At 34.5% G+C, this 27,000-nt stretch overlaps 1 protein-coding gene across 14 annotated transcripts in view; it reads right to left on the bottom strand.

Moving 5' to 3' along the window:
• Positions 1-27,000, bottom strand: part of FXR1 (FMR1 autosomal homolog 1) — a 63,401-nt gene that overhangs the window by 4,696 nt on the left and 31,705 nt on the right. For 4 of the 14 annotated variants that reach the window (XM_070583208.1, XM_070583211.1, XM_008519569.2 and 1 more), the window contains 12 exons: positions 24,301-24,372; positions 23,746-23,894; positions 23,427-23,520; positions 22,629-22,745; positions 21,123-21,293; positions 19,629-19,707; positions 15,823-15,932; positions 10,425-10,511; positions 9,076-9,133; positions 8,926-8,988; positions 3,906-4,109; positions 1,826-2,026 (listed from right to left, as the gene is read on the bottom strand). In XM_070583208.1, coding sequence (XP_070439309.1) covers positions 1,826-2,026; positions 3,906-4,109; positions 8,926-8,988; positions 9,076-9,133; positions 10,425-10,511; positions 15,823-15,932; positions 19,629-19,707; positions 21,123-21,293; positions 22,629-22,745; positions 23,427-23,520; positions 23,746-23,894; positions 24,301-24,372 — 1,405 coding nt within the window. Of the gene's footprint in view, positions 1-1,040; positions 1,122-1,825; positions 2,027-3,905; positions 4,110-8,925; positions 9,134-10,424; positions 10,512-15,822; positions 15,933-19,628; positions 19,708-21,122; positions 21,294-22,628; positions 22,746-23,426; positions 23,521-23,745; positions 23,895-24,300; positions 24,373-27,000 lie in introns of all 14 variants that reach the window. The other 10 variants (XM_070583205.1, XM_070583209.1, XM_008519405.2 and 7 more) reach the window with 3 other exon arrangements.

The raw sequence follows: 27,000 nt of genomic DNA, 5'->3' as shown, positions 1-27,000 counted from the left end.
CCTAACACTAAAGAGAGGGAAAAGAAGAGAAGGAAAAAGAGTGAGAAACATTTTCTGAAAACTTTCTATTTTTGATATTTAATTCCTTTTCAGTTTACAACTATCTTTAAAACATGAACTTTTTTTCAAGAATAGGAACTAATACCCTTAAACCAGTTTCCCAAATGTCTCTATAACCACTAAACTTAAAATACTAAAGATACTGGAATTTACATTCTTTACTTGGGGAAAACACAGGAAAGAATTTGTTTTGGAAAAGAATGCAAAAAATTGATTAGTTTAAAAGGGGTTTATTTCTGGTGCACACAATTTCTTCATTGTGAATATACACGTGATTTTCTGTACACAGGAAATGGAATTATGTTCAAAATAATATAGACACAGCAAACAAGTTTCTTTGAAGTTACTAAAAATTATGACTACTTAAAATGAATTAACATCCTAAAACTAAGTAAGTACTATTAATCTGAATAGTTAGTAGGTGTAAGGGAAAAAGCATCACACTACAATAAACAAACAAAAACATAAACATGCATTCCTCTTATTAGGAAAAAGACACTTTCAAGTATTTTTCTCATTTGTACTTTTTTTTTTAACCGTGGGTATTAAAATTCCCACAAAAATGAGGTGCTGAATCCAGATATAGTAAGCAGGCACCATGCAAAAGCTGCCCAGTTTTGCCAATCAACCTCAATCACAATCTACAACACAGTCCCTGGGATGGCAGGCCCCAACTCAAGTGTGAAGAATCTGCCAAGTGGACAAAATAATGGTCTTCTCAACAGTATTTCCATGTAAAAAACTGAGACACAACATTAGTTTAATTAGACAGGTTACTAAACATTTATGGTGTGAAGGAAGAATGAATGCATTTTCTTTAGAGTAGTAGTCTTATTAGTTGAGTAAACAATTTATGCAATGCACATCTTGAATGTATATGCACACGTGTACACGTAAGTATAATATATTTAGAAAGCAGACACATGACATTGTTTTTCATGCTTGTGACCTGGTGGTGTCAACAGGTCCACTCAAGTTACCTGGCTGTCTATCTTCTGCCTGACCCCTGAAACGACGCCTGCGGCTACGATTGCGTCGCTGGGGCTTTTTTTCACTATCATCTGTAATTGCAAAGTTTACCATGAACTATTCTGACAAAAACAAAACAAAACAAAAAAAAATTCTTTCCTTCAAAGATTTAAGGAAGGAGAAAGAGAACCTTTTAATTAAACAGGGAAGATAAAACAACATACATTACTGACAAGAAAAATACTTCTGTAGTTTAAGCATTCCAAATAGATTAAAAACGGAATTATCATCTGGAAATTAAGAGGGTTTTAATTCTTAATTAAACAAACACTAAGACTTAATTTAAATTACCATCATTCACAGATAAAGTTTTCCTCTCCAATACATTTTAGTTTTTACCAAAGTTAATGACATTTTAGCCCTTTGGAAATTAATGCCTACTCAAAATACATACTTCACTAGTGTCATTTGTAACTTTTAAAGAGGCAAGCTGAAAGCCCAATTTTAGTTTTGGAACAATGAGAGTATTAAGTGCCTTGCAGTTTGAATATTTATATTGATTTAATGGAATCAAAGGGCACTTTAATAAACCCTCCCAGTTTCAAATAATTTGGCTATACAAATCTCAGAACTAGACATTTCAGACAGACAAAAAGCTATCTACCTTATTTGAAGTAAACACTAAGAAAAGTTCAATTTGCAAATTGCATGTGTTTGGATTTTGTTTTCTTTGAAAAAAGCATCATACATTAATATTATACAATAATATGTATCTTTTCCCTAAGTGCTTACATACCTAGCCCATTTTCATTAACTGAGGCTGTATCAGATTCAGTCATTCCATCCATCAGAACAGCATCTTCATCAGTCCTTCGTCTACGAGACCGCCTACGACGGTTAGTACTGTGATGAGATTCGCTGGCATCAGTGTCTGCAGTCTGATCTGATTCTGTATTATCAAGTAAGCTGTATGGATTGCTGTCTGGATCTTTGAGCACTATATGCATGTCAGAGGCAAGAAATATTCGTTTAAGAGAACTGTAGTTATTAGGAATGTTTTGATCTACATTGAACTATATCAACTGAAAAAGAAACTTCAAAATTTCCCCCCAATAAAAATATATTCTGTCTTCAAATGTTTCCTCTACCACTATTTCACCTAGAAAATAACATATATGAAAAGAATTTAAATGACAATGAAAAATTAAAGCAGAAGATGAACAGACACCTCAGCTTCCTACCACTTCTCTGACTTGTTTTGAAAATACATTAGGAAATAGTAAATTATTACATGCTTTTTAAACATTCACATTCCCGGCTAACCTTGCCTAGAGGCTACAGAAATAAAAATGAGTAGAAATATATATTCAGTGAACATGAATTAACTCTACGAGCGAGCTTTTGTCCTCTCTACTGATTCAAGGTGACTGCTGCTGCTTTGTCCTGATGTTAACGGACTATTTCCAAGTAATACTCAACACCTGCACTCTGTGACATAACAGAAATCTGTTACTAGGAAGTGAAGCAACCAAAACAAATTTACACAGAAGGGCAAACTAAAGAAGGCTGAAATTCTAAGTGGTTATAGGAAAATGTGAAAATGAATGTTGACTAGTACTCCCATCTCCAGAAACAAAGAGTGAAGGCGGGGTAAGGTGGGGTGAGGGTGGGAAAGGAAAAGTTTTAAGATATAATTCATAAGAAAAAAAATACCCATCTTACCTATGTGCATTTATTGCCTCCACCAATCAAATTATAGAAGAAATTCACCTAATCACGATTTTTCCTTTCTAAGTTTCCTTTGGTAACAGCTAGCAAGCTAGCATCTTTGCAAAAGACACTAAGTTTATCCATTAATCATAAACACTAGGTAAAGTACATTTATTTTGCAATTCAGCATAATTTTATAAACTTTGGTAATAGTAAACAGTGTACTAGAATATAAAAACTATTTCCCTGAAAGCCAGCAAACTTAGGGCTTAAAGAATATCACTAGAACCAGAGAGTACCTTTAAAAAGTCCCTACATTTTGTGATTCATTCTAGTTCTTTGTAATTTGTAAGCAAGTTTGGTATATATTTAATTATATATACACATATGTTCTATAATCTTTAAAATACTATATAACCTTTCCATAGGGCATATGTTATAACAATAAAAAAAAGTGGTTTTCTTAAACTGCTATAAAATAATGTTAAGAGTATATCCCTTATATAATCTGGTCCACATATCCCTGACAATTCTCCCCCCAGCCCATTATTGCTAAGCAAGAACATTCTGGAAACTCCAATTCTGCTTAAGTTATAATATTTAAAATTTTCAAAAAGACACAAGGAAAAGTTGCTTTATACACCTCAAATCCCAGGCTTCCAAACACTCTTTTACAGATCAATTCCTCAACCAATGAAAATTTTTTTTTAAAGATTTCAAAATTTTTCCCTGTTCCCAAAGTAGTACATAATGTAGCAAAGAATGTTTCTCAGTTTATTTTCAATATTAAATATACAAAAGTATTTAGCTCTGTGCATTAGAATTCTCTGAGTCTGCCTGATAAACAAATATACACCCCAAATACTCTAAGGGAAAAAACATTCTAATTACATAAGCCCCCAAAAACTGACGAGATAAACATCTGACCATCGAAAAAGAGCATCAGCCAACTAAAGTTTCTCTGACCTGAACGTTCTAGCTAAACCCTCACTAAGAAAACACTCCACAGGGCTTTTTCTTATATTGCTGTATGTTCCACTATTTTCCTGAGACAGTGAGTGGAAAGAGAAACTTCCAAAAACTGGGTGCCCTGGGAAATGAATTAACTTGCATAAAGTTATACTGTTTACAAAGAAAGGATGCTGACATAGTATATAAAAGACTACCAGAACTGATGGAGGATTTGCCACCACGTGGTCCACCACGACCTCGACCCCCTGAAACACTTCTGCCTCTTCCTCCTGGGCGTCTCCTGCTGTCACGCTGATGTCGGCTCTCTCGATCATCTTCTCCTGCCAATGACCAATCACTCAGCTCGTCTTTACGCTCAGATTCTGTTTCAGAAGGGTTAGACAGCTCAGAGTTTGTACCTTGAGAAAGAAAGAGAACCTAAGAGTTAGATTCCTATTAAAAAAGAAAGAGTGAAATATTTCAAAATTATTTCCTACAAATCAGTATTTAAATAACCCTACTGACTGGCTGCTTCAAAGGTGGCTAAATAAAAATTAAAATGAACTTGAAATTTATTAACTAAGAAATAACCAAATGTTAATATTATACAAGTAATATAATACTGTAACTACTAGTCAGATTAAAAATTGAATTCTTTGGATGTGCAGAAACACAGCCAATAGAATGTTATAGAAAACATACACAATGTTACATATACAGTATGAAAATGCACTTAATATGGGTAAATACTGAAAAAAGTTTTGCCCATTTTTAGGTTTTAATAAACTATTAGTATAATAAAAATAACCATTATCCCATATTTAAAAGTAAATTTAATCACAAACAGAAAAATGAATAGTTTAACTATATAGTATATTCTACCATTATTTCATTGATTCTAGGGGGGCAGGTTTTTCACATTTTTAACATCTCAAAAATTAGGATGCTTCTTGTCATTGATGGTCTCATGAACCAGGAGTGTATTTTTAGTGGTCGTACATAAAGTAATAGTATATTTTATGAGCAAAAGTGTCTTAAATTAGAAGAATACAGTATTTGAAGTTACTGAACAAATTTTAAGGAGATTACTGAGAAGACGACTTCAACCTAATAATCAATAGAACTGAAACCATTATCAGTAAGACAAAAATTCAGTAGAATTTTCAAAGTTCATAGACCATTTCTAACGTTTCAATGACCTATTTTTAATAGTGACCTTTTAAAAATTTAAACACTGCATGGATTCTATAAAAGGCTATAATACTCATTATTATATCATAATTACAGTGCCAGGTTTCTATCACCCAACCACTATCATACTCATTTTCCACTTTCATTCTTTGTTCTGGGATGCCCCTTCCATCCTTCCTTTTATCATATATCCAAATATATCTCCTTCAGAGCCTACCTCAAGTTCTAGCTTCAGATCAACTTAACTGAAACAGACCTCTCTCCTTCTCTTATTTCCTCAAATGTAATGTACATCTATCATGCAGTGTTGTCATGTGTTGTTTTCTATTTTCTCCTCTTTGGATTTACTTCCCACCTGGTCTATGATATCTTTAAAGGGTAGAGCTCTCCTATACCTCTAAATGACCCCAGACACCTAGCAATGTGCATAACAATTTTCTCTTGATAAATTAATTTGCTGCATGATTCTGAAGTTTCTTGGCTCATCTCCCAATAAGAGTGATTCCATGATAAAGTAAAAGTTCCCTATATTTAAACTTCACAAGTCATTTGATGATAAAAGCAAAACACAAGAGCTCTACAGATGCACAAAGTTCTAAGTACTAAGGAGCAGGGAATAAAATGTAAAGTTTAATAAATGAAGAAGCCTACTAACTTCCTTTCTCCTTTAAATATAACTCTTGAATGCATCTTTCTTCTCCACATGCCATTAACTATGGATGTAACTAGTCACTCATAGAAGAATGGATTAAGTAATTATTGGAAGTATATTTTAGGAAGACTATAACAAGTTTCTATTATTCACATTCGAGTCTGTTAAGTAAGAATCTCACAGAAAAGAATGAATCTCCTAAACACTAATTTCTTGAAATGACAAAAGAGAACTTTATTAACTAATGTCATGGTTTGTTCGAATAGGGGCAATTTATCATTTCATAAATAGTGGAAAAAAACTTTTGGAATGTATAAAAACATCTGAATTTATTTACAAATATACAGCTTGCCTGAAAACACTACCAAAATTTGAAGGTAGATAAATATATCATTTTTAAACATTCTCACAAAGTTCCTATTAAATTCTCTTCAGAAATATAGTGTGGTATTTAACTCAATGTCATAAACAAGCAGCCAGCCCTCGGTGGTCTAGTGGGTAAGATTCAGTACTCTCACTGCTGCGGCCCAGGTTTGCTTCCTAGTCAGAGAACCACACTACCCGTCTATTGATGTCATACTGTGGTGGCTCCAGGTTGCTATGATCCTAAAAGCTATGCGAGCAGAGTCACCCATGGTGGACAGGTTTCAGTGGAGCTTCTAAACTAAGACAGACTAGGAAGCAAGACCTGGCCACCCACTTCAGAAAAAATTGGCCATCAAAACTCTGTGAATAGCAGCAGAGCATTGTCTGATATAGCACCAGAGGGTGAGAGGATGGCCCAAAAAGTACCAGGCAAGATTCCACTCTGAATCAACTCGAAGGCACTTAACAAAAACGCAAGCAAGAAAATTCTTAAGTTTAATCTAAATCTAGTATTCAAGATACTAAATCATAAACAGATTTTAGTAGATAAGACAGATAGTAAAGTCAAAAACAAAACAGGCTATTGAATTGGCTAGTGCTCCACTTTATTCATATTAAATAACCTTTAAACATTTTTGAGATGGCAAATGGGACTTTGCAGATGTGATTAAGGTTAAGGATATGTGGGGGGTGTCACCCTGGATTATCCAGGTGAGGTCAAACTAATTACATGGATCTTTAAAAGTAGAGCAGCATTCTGAGCTGCAGAGAACTAGAGATGACAGCATGACTCTGCAGTTCCTGGTTTTACAGAGGAGGAAAAGAGGGCCACAAGCCCAGGAACGGAGGTGGTCTCTAGGAGCTGGCAATATCAAGGGAACAGATTCTCCCCTAGAGCCTCCACAAAGGAATAAGCCCTGTTGACACTTAGATTTTAATTTTAGCCCAGTGAGACTCATGTCAGACTTCTGACATACAGAACTGTTAAGATAATAAATTTGTGGGTTCAAGTCTCTAAGTTTGTGACTGGTTAAGCACAAAGCAAAACTAATACTCTGCTGAAATCATGGCAACCATTCCCCATCTCTCATCCAAAAATTTTTTGAAATAGCTTTAAAAATGATTCATGAAACTGATCCAATTTTTAATAACTCCAACAATAAAAAGACCTGTTTTAAACAAAACTTTAAATCAGATTTTCTCCTAAAACTTCTAAAATCACCTCATAAGGATTTACATCCTTTTCAATGATCATGTATGCTAAATTTAATAGCTCAAGTACATTTTATCAAATCCAACATGCCATACCATTGTAAGACATAATATTTTGCATGCCATTAAAGAAAATGCTGCCAATTAAAGTTGTAAGACACCATCCATTGTAAGATACATACCAACTTCAGAAATGTATTGAGAAAATGTTTCTTATAGAGCTTATACAAAATCACCTAAAAATCCTTCTGATATCAAGCAGACAAGAACATGTATAACCAAATTCAAATGGTTTTTATTTCTCGAGCCCAGTTAAATAGCTATTTCAAGAAATATGTTACTGGTTTGCTAAGATTCAGAGGTAAGAGTGCCATCTACTGAAGAATTTGCATAGTTTTCTTCAATCCAGATGATATTCCTCTACCTTTATCATATAAAAATTTATCAACTGCTGTCAACAAAAGCATTTTGCCAAGGAGTGACCTCTCATGAGTAAGTGGACTTCCCAGAGGCTTATGAAATTCTTCAATGAATTCATCGTCCTCACCATCCAAAAAGCCAAATCTGATCATTTGTGCTAGTAATTTGTACCTCTAAAATCATTCAGTATATACTAATTGCTCTTTAATTACTTTTGTATTAAATGTATTTTCAGGAATACAATAAGAGGTCACAATTCACATGCTATAAACACTTTCACTTTACTAGAATTTTTGCTTCTCAAGTTTCAAAATAGAGTTAACTTTAAAAAATATCAAGAAATGAGAACAAAAAAATATGAGGATATGAAAGGGAAGGGATAATCAACCTTCCAACCCTTAGAACAAATGAAAGCAAAAATTTAATATAACTCTGGCATCATTAGATAATCCTTCAGTCAAAAAGGAAACTTAGATGTGAAATCTGCACAAGGTAAGCCTTCATCTATTTCTCTTTTCCCTAAATGCCCTCTGTTTTGTGGAAAAAAAAAAAAAAGGCTTATGCAAGATTTTCCCAAAACAGGATGAACATAGGGGAGTTGAAAAAAGAGAAGGGAAGAGAAAGCGAAGAAGAGGAGGGAGGAAAAAAATCAAGTCACTACCAAAATCCAATTCGAAATGTAGAAAAATGGAACAACTCCAAAGCTGAAGAAGAATAAGTGAGAATTTAGGATTAGAGAATTGTTGACCATCATCATCCACTGGTCCCTTGTTAGGCCCCATCCTTACGGTGAAATACATTTCAGAAAAAAAAGGTTCATTTATAAAATGTTAATTAGGTTCTGGGCTTTTAAAGTACTCGTTTTAGTGAAATGCTGGCTTTCACAAAATAATTCCAGATGTGAGATATTAATATTCAAAACTGCCGAATGAGCCAATAAAGTATATTTTAAACGCTAGTACAGATTTGCTATATGCAATCTTGGCACAATGATTAGCATAGTTTTTGTTTTTACTTTCTTAGAGAGTAGGCAAAAGACGATTCCTAGCAGTATCACAACCATTACGAGGGTTTTTATTGGAAAATGTATACAACTGTACAAGGGAAATATTTGGAAAACAAGTTTCATATTTATTTATTCTAAATATTTGGAATAAACATGATCATGAACTATCAACTTAACAAAAAACATGTTTCATTTCATTAAATAGCTGCTTGAATATTAAGTGCCTTTTACTGTCATTAATAAAAGTATGCTGTCCCTACTATTAAGACATATACCTCAGAAGTATCTCCTGTCCTCAAAGCCTAGAATGATGAACTAAGTAATAATAATAAGTAAATGTACTGGAGCGCATAAACTAGTACTACTACAATAAAAATTTGTTTTTTACCATAACCGGAGGTGTAATTAGGGCCTCGACGACCTCTGCCTCTTCCACTATAAGACCTAGAACCTTGTACAGAAGAGACGGTACTTTCATCAGTGGCATATCCTTTCTCTTTTTCAGGCCCTCTGGTGGAAGAAGGTCTGAAACCCATACCAATCTGTCGTAGCTGTTCATCAATCTGTAGGCGTTCCATTCTTAGCTGCTCTACTTCCTACAATCAAAACAAAAAAGGGTAAATCTTCTTATATGTAACTTCTTTTCATCTTAAAGCCTAGAGCTAGAGCTAAACTTCCTACCAAAGAAAAAAGCTGCAATCTTAGGCAATTTTTTGGTAAAGTACAACTGTGCACCCGGTAAACAAAATTTACAAGGCCACTGATTCACCAAATATTTACTAAATGCCTTAGTGTTTGCCAAAAATGTTAAGTGCTACAGGCATACAATACAAAAAACAAAAGATTCTCCTACTTCAAGAGGATGTTTAACAGGTAAGCATTAAAATAACCTATTTATTAAATAGCTAAAAATTATAAATTATCATCCGATTTAGCCCTGAAGGAGTTACAGCTCTGCTAAATGAGGTACAGCTGTCATCTATGAGAGATACTATTAGTAACCTACGTTCCTATCAAAAAGGTGACACCTGAGTTACGTCTTAGATGAACTACTAGGCTTGGTCATTTAGAAATTGACATAATTACAGGACGTGAAGGTAAAGTGTCTAAAGAAAGCTCTTGGCTGAAAGGTAGGGTACTAGAAGATAAAGCATGAGCTTCGAATGCCAGACTGAACTGAGACTTATCATATAAAGATGCGCTTTGAAAGAGAAGCATGACGTTATCAGGGGCACTTTCAAAACATTAACAGGAGTGATATGCATGACTAAAAGGAAGACATACTAAAGATAGAGAAGTTAAGGATATTGCTATACTTTAAACAAGAGAAACAGGAATAAACGGAAGAGAAAGGGTTGCAAAAAGACAACTGCAACTTTTAATAATTTATGGGGCATTTCCTTTCTAAAACCCTTGCTCTTTATTTATCAACTGAAATAGATTATATTAGAAACAATAGTTAAGAATTATCAAATGATGTCTACAGGGATAGTGCATCTGATTCAGGTAATGACAGTTACCAACAAAGCCCATCTCGACTCCTGGTTCTGGCCCTATTTGCATGTAAAACATCAAGGAAAAAACAAAATGGTTCTAGTATAGAACTGTTTCTATAGAATGGTCAAACTACAGGAAGACAAGAGTGATCATTCTTAAACAGTAAGGAAAGAAGTGTAAAAGTTCACAGGGAAAGAGAACCAATGTACATGAGGTCAATCATTTTATTATGGCAAAGGACTTTTTATTTTTGAATTCTCATGTAGAAAAACAGAGCAAATCTGAATCAACAAAAATATTTAAAGATTTGAAATTCACTACCAACAAATATAAATTTAATTATAAGTTTAATGTGTGGAATAACGATATGAATGTGAACAGAATACTAACCTTTAGATAAGCAATATGATACTCTAAAAGAACTTGCACATTTCCGATGCTTTCTTTAGTGCCAACAAATACAAATGGAACCATCCCCTGTAAGAAAACACAATGTCCTCAGTATTTAGTATTTTAACAAAGTTCTAGCCTAAATGTAACAGACCAATATATAATTTGGAAAACTTTTCTGAAACAAAGCAATTTACAGCTACTAAACATCAAGATTTAAAAATAAATTGCTTTTTAAAAAGATCAATATAATTTGAAACACTGAGACTTTCACTAATGTCATATTTGCATTACAATTTAGCATTTAAGTATGCTAAAAAATTTAAGAAATTACTTTTAAAATATAAGGTTTTCTAATTTCTAATTTAATCTAGTTCTAAGTATACAAACTAGCTTTTTAAAGAAATTTCCTTTCAAACTGGCAGGAATTTACAGACTAGACGTATCACCTTAGCAGTGACTGACTTAAAAACACAATAAAACACACTAGCCAGGTCATCCCTCTAACATATGCTCAGCTCACAAAACCTTCAATTTCTGGGTATTGGTAGGAGTGCTTCTTGATCATTAAAAGCATCACCTACAGAATAAAAATATTTATACAATGTAAAATAAAAGAATTACTGATATGGGCAAATACTTAGTCACAGGTATTAAAGCAAATCAGAGGATTAACCTAGACCTGGTTTACTTCGCTGAATTTCAAAAGAGGAAAGTTTAAACAACTGGGAAGGAAGAGAAATAAGATAGCTAAATAACAACGGGTTTTTTATTTTAAAGAAATACACTTCAAGCTTCATATTAACTAAGGAAAATAAGGAAAGCCTAAATAAACTCACCCAATCAGTTTTAGTGTCTCTCCTCACTTTCTTGATTTTACAGAATAGCTCCCAACAATTATTTAAACAGACTGGCTTAAGAATTTGGAGTTCTAAATATGGAACTAAGCGTGGCTTAAGAATTTTTGATGGTATGTAAGAAAATCACTCTATGACTTATTTTAAAACTACTTTTTTAAAAATTTAATTGGTAAATTTTAGATATGGGAGAGTAAAAAGTAGGAACACACGAGGGCAGATACTAAGGATACAGGACAGCTCAAAGACAGCTGTAATGACCATAAAGAAGTAATTACAACTATGAATCATGAAACGAGGGAATCTAACTTAAGCTTAGGAAGTGAGTTAGTCTTGACCCTGTCCTCAAAAATGCACAGGCAAGTAAGAGGATGGCGGGGGGGAATGATGAAAAAAAGTTTAAACAAATACTATATTTCTGGGACTATGTTATTTATTCTACATCTATATTTTATTTTCTAAAGTTACTTTCTTTTTTTTCCCCCTGCTTTTCTCCCCAAATGCCCCCAGTACGTAGTTGTATACTCTAGTTGTGAGTCCTTCTAGTTGTGGCATGTGGGACGCCGCCTCAGCATGGCCTAATGAGTGGTGCCATGTAATAAAACAAAGTCCTTGTTCTAAAGGCAATCATATTCTCAGAAAAGACACTAAACATTCCTGTAATAATCTCATTGTATAGCATTAGTGATATGAATTAAAAACACAGGAACATTAGGAAGAATGTGAATTATGCCAGCCCAGATGTGGAAATTTAGGGGAATTATAAGAATATTACTGTTATTTAAAGTGGATGTTAAAACAAACAGAATTTCACCAAGTACATAAAGAAGGGAAAGTCATTCCAGACTGATGATCTGCAAGGAATAAGAGAAATACAATGCCTTGATCCTGAACTGGAGATGTCAGCACCAAGTTACCCCCAAACAAAGGGAGACGCAAAAAGGTATCTTTAAAGGCATATATTTTACAGAATAATGGCTGTTGTAAAGTCATAATAAGAAAAAAATTGAGAGTAAAGAGCAAGTGATTATTAGTGAATATGAGTTCATTTCTGAGACTTCAATGAAATTCTAGATGTTTGAAATGCCAAAAACTGATTATATTTAACAGATGGCACTAAGACAACCAACTAGCGCTCAGAAAAAATAAAGCTGGATCCGTTTCTGATACCTTACACTAAAAAAACCCCAAATGGAGTGAAAATTTATGCACTAAAAAAAACCCAAAAACCTGGAGAATAAAATATACAAATGGATTTCTGAATGATCTACAAGTGGGAAAGACCTTGCCAAGCATGACAGAAAATGCATAAGCCATAAAGCAAAAGTCTAAAAAAATCCAACAATGTAAAATTTTTTAATGTCTGCACAGGGGGAAAATAAAAGCAAAATAAGAAATATGTGTTACACATATGAAAGACAAAAGACTTCCTTAAGGGGCCAGCCCCATGGGGTGGTGGTTGGGTTTGGCAGGCTCTGCTTTGGCAGCCCAGGTTTGTGGGTTCAGATCCCAGGTACAGACCTATGCCACTCAGCCATGCTGTGGTGGCAACCCACATATAAAGTGGAGGAAGACTGGCACAGATGTTAGCTCAGGACTAATCTTCCTCAAGCAAGAACAAAAACAAAAAATCAAAAGACTTCCTTAAAATGCAAAAAGGTCTTACAACTCAGTAGTAAAGACAAAAAATATGCAAAGGACACACAAGCTGTTTACAAAAAGATCAAAATGTCTTTTAAGCATGGAAAGGTAACAGGTACACCTTATGGAATGGCACAAAAGTTTAATGAAACTCAGTATTGGCAAATAAGTGGAAAACAGACATTTCCTACACTGGTGCAAAGAATGTGTGGGAAAATTAACAAGATCTAAATATTTAAATGCCAATACAGCCTTTGATCTAACAAATCCACTTTCATGAAATTTACTCAATAGTCACAAGGGATGTCTGTTTCGGCACTGTTTTTAACAGCAAAACAGACATGAAATGGCACCATAACAACAGTCTGAAATCTATTAGCTATGATGGAGAGAGAAGGAAAGACACAGACAGCACATAGACATATATTTATTTTTCACACTATACCATTCGATGCTCTTCTGACTTACACATAAAGCTATTTCTTTTACAATTAAAAACTCTAGGGGCCAGCCCAGTGGCGCAGTGGTTAAGTGCACATGTTCCACTTTGGCGGCCCGAGGTTTGTCGGTTTGGATCCCGGGTGCGGACATGGCACTGCTTGGCATGCCACGGTGAGGCAGGCGTCCCACATATAAAGTACAGAAAGATGGGCATGGATGTTAGCTCAGGGCCAGTCTTCCTCAGCGAAAAGAGGAGGATTGGCAGCAGTTAGCTCAGGGATAATCTTCCTCAAAAAAAAAAACAAGAAACTCTAATCTTAAAAGAACTTAATGAACTAACAAAATATTTATCAAGTGCCTATTCATTGTGCTAGGGAAGAAGAGAGACAATGATAATTCAGATTTGATTTCTTGACTTGAAGGAATTCATAACCTGGCTTGGAGACATAAGATAAACCAGAAAACAAAATACAAGGTTGAAAGAAAATTAAGTACCTAACACCAAAGACTTCAGAGTAAACGAGTTTTAAAATGAGTCTCCAGCGGATTTAGACAGCTTAAATTGTGAGATGGTGGCCCCAACTAAGCCAATACCAACCTTCACATTTGTTTTAACATGCAATGGTTTAAAAATTGAAAAATTTGGGTATTATTATAAGTTTCCAGCTTCTCTTATAAATATTGGAAGAAATAGCAACACAAAATGCATGCATTCCCACATGGCAACCAAATTAAAGCTGAGCTGCATCTGTTTCTTTTACAGAAAGACATCATGAGCCCTCCCCACTCCTGTCTTGTACATCCCAACCCACTTAATTATTTACATAATCTGCTTGGTTTAAGCATGTAAGTTTCTTAACCCTGGTACAGGAATGGTGGTAACAATGACCAAAACTACAAACACAGGGAAGTACAATGAGTTCTTATTTATGAAAGAGGACCTTAAAGCTTGCAAGAAGATGGTAAACACTAGAAAGCAACTGGGGATCAGCAAAGCTAAGGGAAGACTAGATATTACTACCAAGCTAAGAAATTTATAGTTCAGTCATTTAATGGCCCTGTCCAGTAAACATCTTGATCTTCAGATCAACTTATTAAGTATAAAAGGGGAAAGCGCCAAATATAATAGTATCTACTATATATATGTGAGTACATACATACACAGCATCTATTTTAATCCTCATCTCAAAGGCATCTTAAAGTCACGAAAAATGACTGGGGAAATGGTGTTTAAGAATAAGCAAAAGTTACTTGAGACTTACAACAAATTTTGAAGCAGTGTACAGTGAAATCAATCTGAGCCACAAGTACTCACTTGTAAAATACTAAGTTATTTGTTTTTCCTCATTCGCTTTTAAGTGTATATTTACCTCCACATTCTAACTAATTAAAAAGTGTAAGGGAAGTGGCTACCTTTAATAAGCATCTTTACAACATCCAATACTTGATATGAGGCTATCTGTCAGGACTAAACGTCTACAGATTTCTCTGTTTGCTGAGGAAGATTCACCCTGTGCTAACATCCGTTCCCAATCTTCCTCTTTTTCTTTTTACGTCAGCCACCACCACAGCATGGTCATTAACATGAGTGGTGTAGGTCTGCGCCCAGGATCTGAACCGGGCTGCCAAAGCGGAGCATGCTGAACTTAACTGCTAGGCCACTGGGGCTGGCCGCCTTTTTTTTTTCCTTCTTTACAAGACTGATTCTGTTCAACAGGTTAACCAACTCTCCAAACAGTAATCTATTGTGCAAAACTTGAGAGGTTGTGAGTATCCTGCTTTCTGGGAGATAATTCGGGGGAAAATTCTTGCTTTATCTTCAGGCATACAAAGTTTAAGTCAACTATACAGAGATGACCACTGGAGCCACAAAGGTGAGAGATCCTTAAAGTGATGTATGAGGAATAAAGAACAGCATTGTGAACAAAACATCAACATGTGAGATGAGACTGAAAATGAAATTTCTGAAAGTTGGCATCAGAATTCACAGCAACATAAAAGCTTGAAGATTTCAATTAAGAAATGGTCAGTGCTTTCAGATTCCACTGAAAGTAAAGGAGAGTGTTATTTATCAAGAATTCCTTAATAATACACTTCTGTTGAGAGTATCATATTCTACAGATTTACACTCTAAGTACAAAAAAAGAACCGTTAAGATTATCAAATTAAAACCTTTTTATCAAAAACTGGGTTTTTTTACTCAAGTACTGAGAAACCAACCAAGAACCAAAGTCCCACAATTGAAAGATGACTTGTTTTCTAAGTATGTACAGCAATATTATAAGGAACAGAATTTTTTTAAAAAGAAAGAAAAATTCACTGCATCAGAGCATTAAGTAGGCTCACTAGATACAACTTTCCAGAACAATTTCCAAAACATAAAATAACATTAATAAGTTAGCCAAGAAAAGAACGTCAAAAAAAAAGCAGGCAAATTAAATTACATTTTAAATACTTACATCCTCTCTAGGTAGTTTATTTTCATTGTCTCCTTCAATTCTCACCCGAACCACACCAGATTTGTCCACTATTTCTTGAATAACTTTGCCATTTTTTCCAATTACTTTTCCTTTAATAAGAGAAAACAAATATAGTAAATTAAAAACGAATATTGCTATCATTTCAACATCAGCCCAAATTTAAGACTTGCTATCAAATTATAAAAACCAAGTAAAGCTCCATCTTTTTACTCTCAATTAATTCATCCTAAAGACTACTGAGAAATTTTATCCTTGGTCTGAAATTTCCTTCTCTTTAGTATGCCTAAGGCTGTTATTAACTGAGACTGGCGATGCTGCTCACATGTAAGACCATTTTCAAAGTCTAAACGATTTTTACTATGTTCCATGTCATTTTTATATTTTTAAAATATCAAGTCCAACTCATTTCAAAAGCTTGGATATATATATATAAAAGCAAAAAAAAAACTTTTAGCAATAATCATAATTGTTTTTATATGTTATTCAAAAGATGAGCAAAATCATCAATCTTGCTTTTATTTTCAAGTTTCTATTTGTTCAAAAGATACCTGTGACTTGAAGATACTTTTAAAATGAATATTCTCTTCACTGAAATAAAATGTTTACATTTAACAAGTATTACATTTACACCAAGAAGTTTTTAAAAGTACTTCACAGCTATACAAATACATGCAGCATGTATATGGTATGTTTACTTTCTGGATGTGAAATACTGCAAAATTACACAAAATCCAAATTATTTACCTTCTCCACACTTAACTTCTAAGTCTGTCAAACAAGAGTTATTGAGTATTCAATAATTAAAGGAAAAACTAAAAGGGAGTTATGAAGATTCTCTTCCCCTTAGGAACTTAACTAATTATAAAGATAAAAGTAACATACACTCAATAAAATAACAAAGCAATATTGGGTAGTGTTACCTGGTTAAGAGAAGTAAATATTCAGGTACTGTTCACTAGCAGAATAGATGTATCCCTTATAAAGTTAACACCACCACATTTGTTATGAAGTCCAAATCCTTTTTTTTTTAACTAAATCAGCAATCTATTTCCACAATAAATTTTGGTTGAAAGAGGTATAAAATCCAAGTTTTTCCTACTGCATGCTTGAGAACAGTTTCCATTAAAGAATAAACAATGGAACAATGGCAACAGTAAGCTGGTCAATATAGGATTTTCTATCCCTATTCTCAAACCTCCTCCCCCATTAGTAACCCTAAATTTACAAGCAGCAGCAATTGAACAGGCAAAATTAAAAAACAGAGTAGGACAGGGAAGTCAGATGATGCATATCTTCTCTGAGCAGCCCTAGCAGCAGCATATAAAAGCTGCCTTCACTGTTAACACAGTGAGGTTCAAGCAGCAACTCCATTCTTGACCCTGCTAAAAATAAGCAAATATCTTTTCGAAAAAACAGAACTCAGGTTGATATATCATAATTCCTCCCCCAGAATCTTTGCCCCTTTTTTCTTGTGAACTATACCAGTGGTGAGTGAACATCCATCACCCTTCTAGGGTCCATGGCAGGGACCTACCTGCAAGTTTTATTTAGTCCCACCAGAGACTGTCAATATTTTAACTGATCATTTCCAGAGTTTAAATTCCAAAGCATACTGACAAACTGAAGCAGACCTGTAGCATAAATTGAGCATTGAGCATAAATGCTGAAGGGACAGAGTAGAGAAGTGATTAAGGAAGGCTTCCAGGAGGTGAAAGGTTTCAAGTCATTTTCAAATTAATGTTCACCATTTTTTCTTTTGACTTGGGATGGGTGAGAATGGTCAACTTCTAGAACTCTTGGAACCTGAATGTCTAAGGGAATCCTCTCTGGAACTTACCCACCAAGTAGCCCTCATACCCTTTTCCATTTCAGTCCTCTTTTACTCTTTCATTTGGACTAAGAATGTACTAAGAATGCGTCACCCATAAAACATTTTGAAGGGAAATGTGTTATTTTGGAGGGAAATGTGTTATACACAACCAACTGAAATCTTTACTTCTGAGTATTTCACCAACATGTAAGAGCAGCTGCTAATGTGTATTTCCTAAAGAGTATACCAATAACCCAAATCACCAAAGCCAAACAAGACAGGGTGAGGAAAAAAGGGACATGACAGGTACTCACATCACTGCACAGGCAAATGAATAAAGAGAAGAATCAGACAACTACAAACATATCCAGTTTCCTTATTTCTGAAATACCAGGAATTTTTACTCAAAATTAACAATACCACAAATTCCATAAGACCAAGGCTATCTTCTATAAAACTGAGTTGAAAATAACCGATTCCCCTGTACACACTCACCACCAAATCATTTTTACAAGTGAAGACATCTAAGTTAAATTATGTTCTATAAAGCAGCAACCACAATGTTAGCACTCATAGATGTCAATAACTGAGTGTGATTTCAACAAAAAAGATGATCATTTCAAAACCAGTTTTCTTGTCAAAGGTTATTTCATTTGAAAATGATAAACATTTGAAAATATTTTGTATCTTAATGTTTATTAAAATTACACAAAATTCTTCAAGGTATATTCAATTTTAACAACTCATCTCTCCAGCAGTTCACTCTACAGTAAACAGTCGTCTCCAAGAGCAGATAACGTGGAGCTTACTTAACTGGCAGTATGTCATACCTATCCAAATGTTTGGGCACAAGAGAAAAGCTTTTTATGTAACTAACAGGCAAATACCAAGAAACCATCCAAATTCTTGTGTTGTAGACTATTGTCCCAGAATATACTACTTGTTACTAGCCAAAACAAATGTCTTTTTATAGTGCAAGTATTTGATTTGTTGTTGTTTAAATTTTCTCCTACATATCTATTTTACAGGCTTTGTCAAATAGAATACCTATAGCAAACAAATCACTTCTTAAAGGCAGAACAGGCCTAATAATACACAAAGGGAGCCCAAACGGCTCTATAAATTTCAATAAAGTCAAAAAACTAATGGGACACAATAGATGACAACTCATCCTTCTTAGTAAATGTTACTACTTTATGTTGATGCCTTTAAACTTTTAGGACAATCACTGAGTATTTAACACGTGACCAAAGCTTTCCTATTTGTCTCAAATAGCACTGAAAATTAAGGATAGCACAGATGTAGGGGATATTAATAACAAAGCTATTAAACAACGCATCTCAACCTATAATGTTCATTTAAGTACAGCTTCAAACTCAAAATTTTTTGTCACTTAACTTATAACTCACAAGTAAAATAGTTTTTATTAATGTGTCAAAAACTTAACAGTGAAACCTCCCCTTATCTTATCACCATCCTTCTCTCCTGCCCATGACTTCTTACCTTATTCTATGCCTTTGCAACAACCAATTATTATTTATTCAGGGCCTACTGTGTAGAAGTTTATTACCCTATTGTTAGTCCACTCTTACTTTTTCTTCTGCACTAAATAAAAGAAAAAAATTATCACAAACACCTTCTCAAAAAGTACTATGACAATTCTGATGTATACGAATGATAAAAAGACATTAAGCAATTAAGAAAGAGCCCAAAGGATGAAAAGGCTTAAGAAAAACTGTAATGACTGTTACAAAAATCATGAGTCTTATTAGTGGGTCACCCTGTACAGAAGAAAGAAAACATCTTCACTTTTTAAGAAGACAATAACAAGTCACATACAATGTTACTACTAAAACAATGAAAACAAGCACTGTTATCCAAATACTCCACATAAGTAAAATAAGATATCAGACAACACTAATTTTCAATTAAGTCACTCTATGTAATTAAAATAACATTTAGTAGAAGTACCTACCAACAAGATTTCTAGGAACCTGAATAAAATCCTCCACAAATTCCAAGAAACCTCTAGCCTTTTTTACAGCATCAGCACTCTGTAGAAGAGGGGGAAAATAAACATGAAATAAAACCGTAAAGAAACCCACAACCCAAAACAAAACATGAGAAACGAGAAAAATCTGAATTATGCTCTAGTACAATATTATACTCAACCCACTAGTGACATATAAGGTCAACTAATTCATGAAGTACTAAAAAAAAAAAATAAGAGTAATCATTAAAACTCTAGGAAAAAAAGTACTATTAGAACCAAAACATTAGACATTTTTAAGGTCCCTTTTAAGCTCCTGAGAAAATTAGCAGTTTAACTTATTTATGTTTGCCAAATTTTAACCTAATCCTAAATATGTTTGGTCCATACTCCCAGGTTGAATTTCTCCAGGTGAATGCTAAAAACAAATTGCTCATATTGCGTGCATTGTTCTTTCTTTCTCAACATAAATTATTTTGAAAGCTGTTTTTGCAGAGACACATTTTTAAAAATTACTGACAAGATCATTAAAAATTCCTAATTTCTAACGAATTTTAAAAGATGATGGGAGGAGATCCCTCTAAAAAGAATTTACAGTTTTCAGTAACAATTAACTTCCACTTTTAATGTTTGTTCTTTAATAACCATAGATCAAGTGTATTGTGTGCTCATTATATTATATACCATACACAATAAAAATTTTATAACCATATTTAATCCTCGTAAACTTTAAGGCAAGTACTATTATTATTCTCATTTTACAATGAAGAAAATTACGCAGCTAAGTAACTTTCTCCAAGCCCACTCAAAGTGGTAGACACAGAATTCCAATTCAGGTAGTAGGGCTCCAAAGCTTTTCATCTTCATTACTTTTTTATACTGCCCACTTGTAAAGATTTCAGAAATAAAATTCAGGCCTCCTACTCAGATTTACTACACGACTCAAGCTTTTCAAAAGAAGAGCTATTGTATGAAAAGACTTAAAATTATCAACCCCTACTAGAACTCATCCATTTATTCTAATGTGAAGGACGGTCTCAATGAAAAGTCTGAATTACTTATTTATCAGATATATTATTTTCCTGTCCATGCAAATGTCACAATTAACCAATGACAAAATATTATCCAAATTCAAGTTCTAAAAAAAGCTATTCTATTATACTCTATTAACTGCTAGTGCATGACACATACCGAGCACTCAAAAAACTGATTTGTAATGCAGATAAAACTGAGTTGGAACTCAAAAACACCTGGTTAAAGAACTTGTGAAAATAGCGCTTGTTAAATACTCAGTATCTTTCACTGTCCCATATAATACAATTATCATCTTCAATTCACCTGCATATGTGTAATGATTATTAGGCTGACTGATTTTAAAGCGTTTCACTAGTAAACTGAAATTCCAGATAAAGTAAGATCAAACAATAGTTAATATGTTATAGTAAAGTTACCCGAGGTTGGGGACAAACAACAGCTTACCTCTCCATAGATTCTAAATGTTCCCGTATCTTCATCCAGCTCAATAGCTGTAACTCCAGGAACCTTCCTAGCTTGCTGTATGTTACTACCATGTGTTCCTATTGCCAGGCCCATTAAATCTTCTCTCACAACAAATTCCTCATGAAAAGCTGCTGCAAGTTGTTTTGTGCACTAGTAAAAGAGGTAAACTAGAAATTATAAAAGCTCAAAAGCAAAAAATGGGTTTTTGTTCACCCACGTTCATAGCATTATTCACAACAGTCAAGAGGTGGAAGCAACCCAACGTCCACTGAATGATGAATAGATAAACAAAATGTGATATATGCATACAATGTAAAATTATTCAGCCTTAACAAAATCTGACACACGCTACAAGGTGGATAAACATTGAGAACATTACGCTTATTGAAATAAGGCAGTCACAAAAAGACTAATACCATATGATTTCACTTAGATATCTAGAGTAGTCAAATTTATAGAAACAGAAAGTAGAATGGAGGTTGCCTGGCACTGGCAGGAAGAGAAAATGGGAAGTTGTTTAATGGGTTTAGAGTTTCAGTTTTGCAAGATGAAAAAAGTTCTGGAGACTGGGTGACCAACAACGTGAATATACTTAACACTACTGAACTGCATACTTAAAAATGATTAAGACACTAAATTTTATGTTATGTATGTTCTACCACAATTAAAAAACAAAAACAACTAAGGGAAAAAAAGAATAAAGGAAACTCATTTAGGGTCATACAATGAAAGTGGAAAGAAACCATTTGATCAGTCTATTTAATCATAGTCATAGACAATAGTAATTCTAAAACAATTTTTCAGAATTACTGATATAGGCAGTTCTCCAATTCAGATGATTCGTGTTTCAAAACTCATTTGCATATCCCTTGTTCGGAACTTTTAAATTAATAAGGGTATTTGCAAACTTGTCCTAAAGATAAACATACCTCAATATCTCTAAGACAGTGTGTGCTCACATGTGTGCTGCGGGGCGGAAGGGGGTGGGGGCAGGGAACAAGTCATTAATAGTGTGGCAGTGAAGAACACGACAAAACAGGAGTACCTGATGACAGGATAGAGAAGCAACGACAGGCTTTTTTAAAAAACTGTATGCTACGTGCCCTCCTCTCCTCTTACACAAGAGTTGTTATAGTGTGTGGCGACAGTGACAAGTTAGTCCAAAAAAAAGGTTAAGAACAAGAGTAAAGAAGAACTAGCAATATAGTTCTATTGGATATCCCTAGTGAGTATCTAAGCTCTTTGGTACCTGTCATCTAAGTCCTGACAAAAAACTAAACAGGCATTTAGCAAATGAAAGGCTACGTCTGAGAAAAGTAACCGAAAAAAGCACTTCTTCGAAGGACGCAATGACTCCAGGTCCACAAAACAGGTCCTAAATTGACTTACCTTATAGTCAAGCAGTTTGATCCAGGGAATTTGAATGATATACTCACAAAACTAAATGGACACACAAAAAATCTTTTTATGAGTAAACCCACTTACTTCTAAATGCTTAGTGGCCTCTTCATTTCTGGACATAAGCATCAACTTCGTACGAATACTTCGCAAATGCATATCACTTAAAATATTTACTCTCTTCACAGTTGCTTCACTGGCAGACTACAAACAAACAAGTCAATCACTCAAAAACTTAATCATTCTTCAAGACAATACAAACATGACCTTCCATGGAAAGCCTTCTTTGATTCTCTTCTACCATGCCTCCTCTCCTCACTTAACATTCCTCCTTCCACAAGTAGTCTTAGTTTCCTTTCTCAATTCTCATTTTACTTAGAACTGCTAATCAAATTATGATTGAGGGGGGGATAACACATGATCCCACACATTAAGAATTTTACAATGTTAGGACCGGCCCCGTGGCCGAGTGGTTAAGTTCACTCGCTCCGCTTCAGCGGCCCAGGATTTCACTGGCTGGGATCCTGGGTGAGGACACGGCACCGATCATCAGGCCATGCTGAGATGGTGTCCCACATGCCACAGCTAGAAGGACCCACAACTAAAAATACACAACTATGTACCAGAGGGCTTTTCGAAGAAAAAGGGGGAAAAAAAACTTTAAAAAAAAAAAGAATTTTACACTGTTAACAGTGTCACATTAAAATTTTTCCTCCTTACTCCAGAAGAAATTAAAAAATTAATATTTCATAACTGCAAAAAAATTTTTCTCCTAGTGTATTAATAAATTCACTATACTCCAAGTTAGCTTTTATCTTCTGAAATATTTAATTACAAAATCTGTGCAATATCCATTAACAACCTTAAAATATGGAGTTATCTTACCAGTATCATTAACTGTGTGGTTTCTGGATGGTAAAAAATTCTGCATGCTCCTACTGCTTTCTTAAACTCTTTATGTGCATTTTCATTAGCACACCTAGGGAGAAATTAATTCAAGTGTAAGACCTAAATAGATTAAATTTAGATTTCAATTATAATGCAAGCTCAGTATTTCAATTTGATACTACCCATTAAAACTTTTGTTTACTAAAAAGATTTTGTATCAGAAGTTTTTGATGGCGTTTGGGGAAAAAAGATTTTCGTAGCACTGAAAAATCCTCCTAATTCACAAAGCAATTCAGTAGTAAAGAAAATTACTCACGCCTCTCTCAAATCCTCAGGAACATCCACTGTGCATTTAAAGAAGGTATTTTTTTTGACAGTTTTATTTTGATTGACAGGCCGAAGTCGTTCAAATGTGACTATTTCATTGTAAGTGGCATCACAAGCAGCATATTCAATGACATAAAACTAAAAGACATCAAAATACTTTAAAAATCCCATCTGAACAAAAATAATGAGCTTTAAATGAAGTTCTAATTATCTTGCTCCCAGCAGACCCACCCCCTGGTGGCACAAACACTAAGAACAGCTTAGTTATTCAATCTGATTTGCCTAAACTAGATTATAGGTTCTTACAAGCATGACCCTTGGTGGTCCTCACATGCTTGGGGTGTACTTCTGGAGAGTAGCTTTGGTGTGTGAAAATTCAAAGACAAGAAATTAATAGTCTGATCAATTCTTGAAATACGTGATCAACTATTTGTGAAGCAGGGCTTTAGAAACAAAACTAGGAGTTGGAATAACATTTATAGAAACCAAGCGCTGAGGTATTTCCTTGGAAACTAATCACAAAGCAAGTATTAACATCACTTACTTCTCCCTTCATCATTCGAACTTTAGCCAACCACCATCCACAAGGTTCTTGGTCATTTGCTCTTGAATATACCTGAGAAGGAAAAAAACCATCCTTATCCATTCTTCCCAAGATTTCAATATTTTTAAATAATGACTTATAGATGCCAAATCTCATTAAATTCAAGAATCAAAAATGTTATTGTGATGAAATTGGTGTAATAAACATAGTTTAATAAGAGTTATGGACATTTAAATTTTACTACTGAAAAAAACTGAACCCTTTCTGACCAATTTGGCTCCTTGGAAATCCAATTCTGAATTCGTGGTGGTTTACTAAACATAAGTTAAGTATTATTTTAAAGAAATGCTTCTTACGAGGCAGTTTTACGTAGTGTAAAATACATATAAATCCATTTCTGTCAACACTGTTCATCTTTAAGTACTGCACTCTGATGATTCACATATCAGAAGGATAAGCTAGACCTTATTAGAGATGTATTTTAAATCTACTGTCAATATTTATAAGATGATGAAATCAAGAATTGTTTCTCAGAAAGTGATAAACCCAATTTTAAAATTCCTTTATGGGGCCAGCCACACGGCCGAGTGGTTAAGTTCACGCACTCTGCTTCAGTGGCCCAGGGTTTTGCAGGTTCAGATCCTGGGCTCAAGCCATGCTGAGGCGGCATCCCACATACCAGAACCAGAAGGACCTACAACTAGAATACACAACTATGTACTGGGGGGCTTTGGGGAGAAGGAAAATTTTAAAATTTAAAAAATTAAAAACAAAATTCCTTCAAAGATATGACATTTAGATCCCCTGCTGAGGAACCTAAATCAAATATACTAAAAATGTTCAGCTGAACAACAAAAAAATTACACACATTTACTCTATCTAGCAGAGTACTTTATCTTAACAAAACCTATTTAAAAAACTTATCTTACATGCTCTAAACTTGTAATTATCAGGTTATTTTTAATATAATACATTAGAAAAATTTCCATTAGGAATTAAAGATACAGCAGCTTGTTTGTTGTTTTCAATACATGGAAAACCGGGGCGGGGGGGGGCGCCAGAGCCTGGGAAGAGATGACTTAAGAAGTACCCTCACAAAAATCCTGACTATATAATAAAATAAGGTTGGAGAAATCTACCCATACAAATTAACAGCCATCCATGAAATCAATGCAAATGACTACTGATGGGCAAATAGTTTTAGAAAACCTGAAGCTTCTCTCAAAATGATCTGAGAATAATCTTGGAAGTGGTAGAATACTGGAACTGTAAACGAATAAGCAAAAACCTCGTGATCAACTTTACTGTATACATGATTAGAAAAAAGCTATGAGAGGGGCCAGCCCCGTGGCCGAGTGGTTAACTTCGTGCGCTCTCCGCTTTGGCGGCCCAGGATTTTGCCAGTTTGGATCTGGGGTGCTCATTAGGCCATGCTGAGGCGGCACCCCACATGCCGCAACTATAAGGACACACAACTAAAATATACAACTATGTACTGGGAGGATTTGGGGAGAAAAAGGAAGAAGATTGGCAACAGTTGTTAGCTCAGGTGCCAATCTTTAAGGAAAAAAATGAAAGAAAAAACTATGAGGGAGGGGCCTGCCCAGTGGCGCAGCAGTTAAGTGCGCACACTCCCCTTCGGTGGCCCAGGGTTTGCCAGTTCGGATCCTGGGTGCAGACGTGGCACCACTTGGCAAGCCATGCTGAGGCGGCATCCCACATATAAAGGGGAGGAAGATGGGCATGGATATTAGCTCAGGGCCAGTCTTCCTCAGCAAAAAGAGGAGGATTGGCAGCGGATGTTAGCTCAGGGCTAATCTTCCTCAAAAAAAAAAACAAAAACAGAAAAACAAAACTATGAGGGAAAAAAAGGTCTATATACCAACCTGGCTCCAGTGGACTCAATTTTGGCTTTTGCCTTTCCTTCATGCACAAATCTTTCTATTTCATGACTTTTACCCTTTCTTATAGGTCTTCCAAAAAAACAACAAATTTTACTTTTTTCAGTATAGAATAAAAACTCTATTTTGCAATTATTGTATGTATCCAGTGGGCCCTTTTTATAAATCTAATGTAGAATCTAGTGATCTTACTTTCCCTGTATCTTAAAATACTTTGCTATTTCATTATCATTCATCAATTATTCCCAACTATGCTTCAAAAAAAGTCTATAACAGAAGAATGATGGTATCACCTGGAAGGAGATTAACAGTGAAATATATCGTTACTACTGCATCATTCTCTAGTTTCTTTATTACCTAGTCTTTCAAGAAAGTATGAAAAGACTGGAGACACCATTCTTGTAGTCTGCTTCTGGCTATTGTTGAATAGTTAACAATTACGAATTTTTATTTTCCATCAATGATTGCAAAGACAAGAAAATTTAGAGAGGAAGAACTTTCACAATTATTAAAGGAATCAGAATGATGCAAAGAGACAGACAATAGCACTCTAAATTCTAATGATGAATGTGAAATTATAAGCAGAATTTCAGACTATGAAGTCTTCAGATGACATCCTAGACGGATATTTGCCAAGAATATATTTCTCAGGAGAAAAAGGAAATTTAGTATTCACATTCAGTTAAGTCATTCAACTGGAACTTCATCATACAAAATCCTGGGACAAGAATGTGGACCACTGTGTTTTTCTAGAAGGACACATGACAGTATTCTTTCATCTTTTGTATTTGTACACCAA

This window comes from Equus przewalskii, chromosome 18 (genome assembly GCF_037783145.1).
Source record: "Equus przewalskii isolate Varuska chromosome 18, EquPr2, whole genome shotgun sequence".
NCBI classification, from domain to species: domain Eukaryota; kingdom Metazoa; phylum Chordata; class Mammalia; order Perissodactyla; family Equidae; genus Equus; species Equus przewalskii.
The sequence above is the reverse complement of the archived record's forward strand: the minus strand, read 5'-3'. Positions and strand labels throughout refer to the sequence as shown.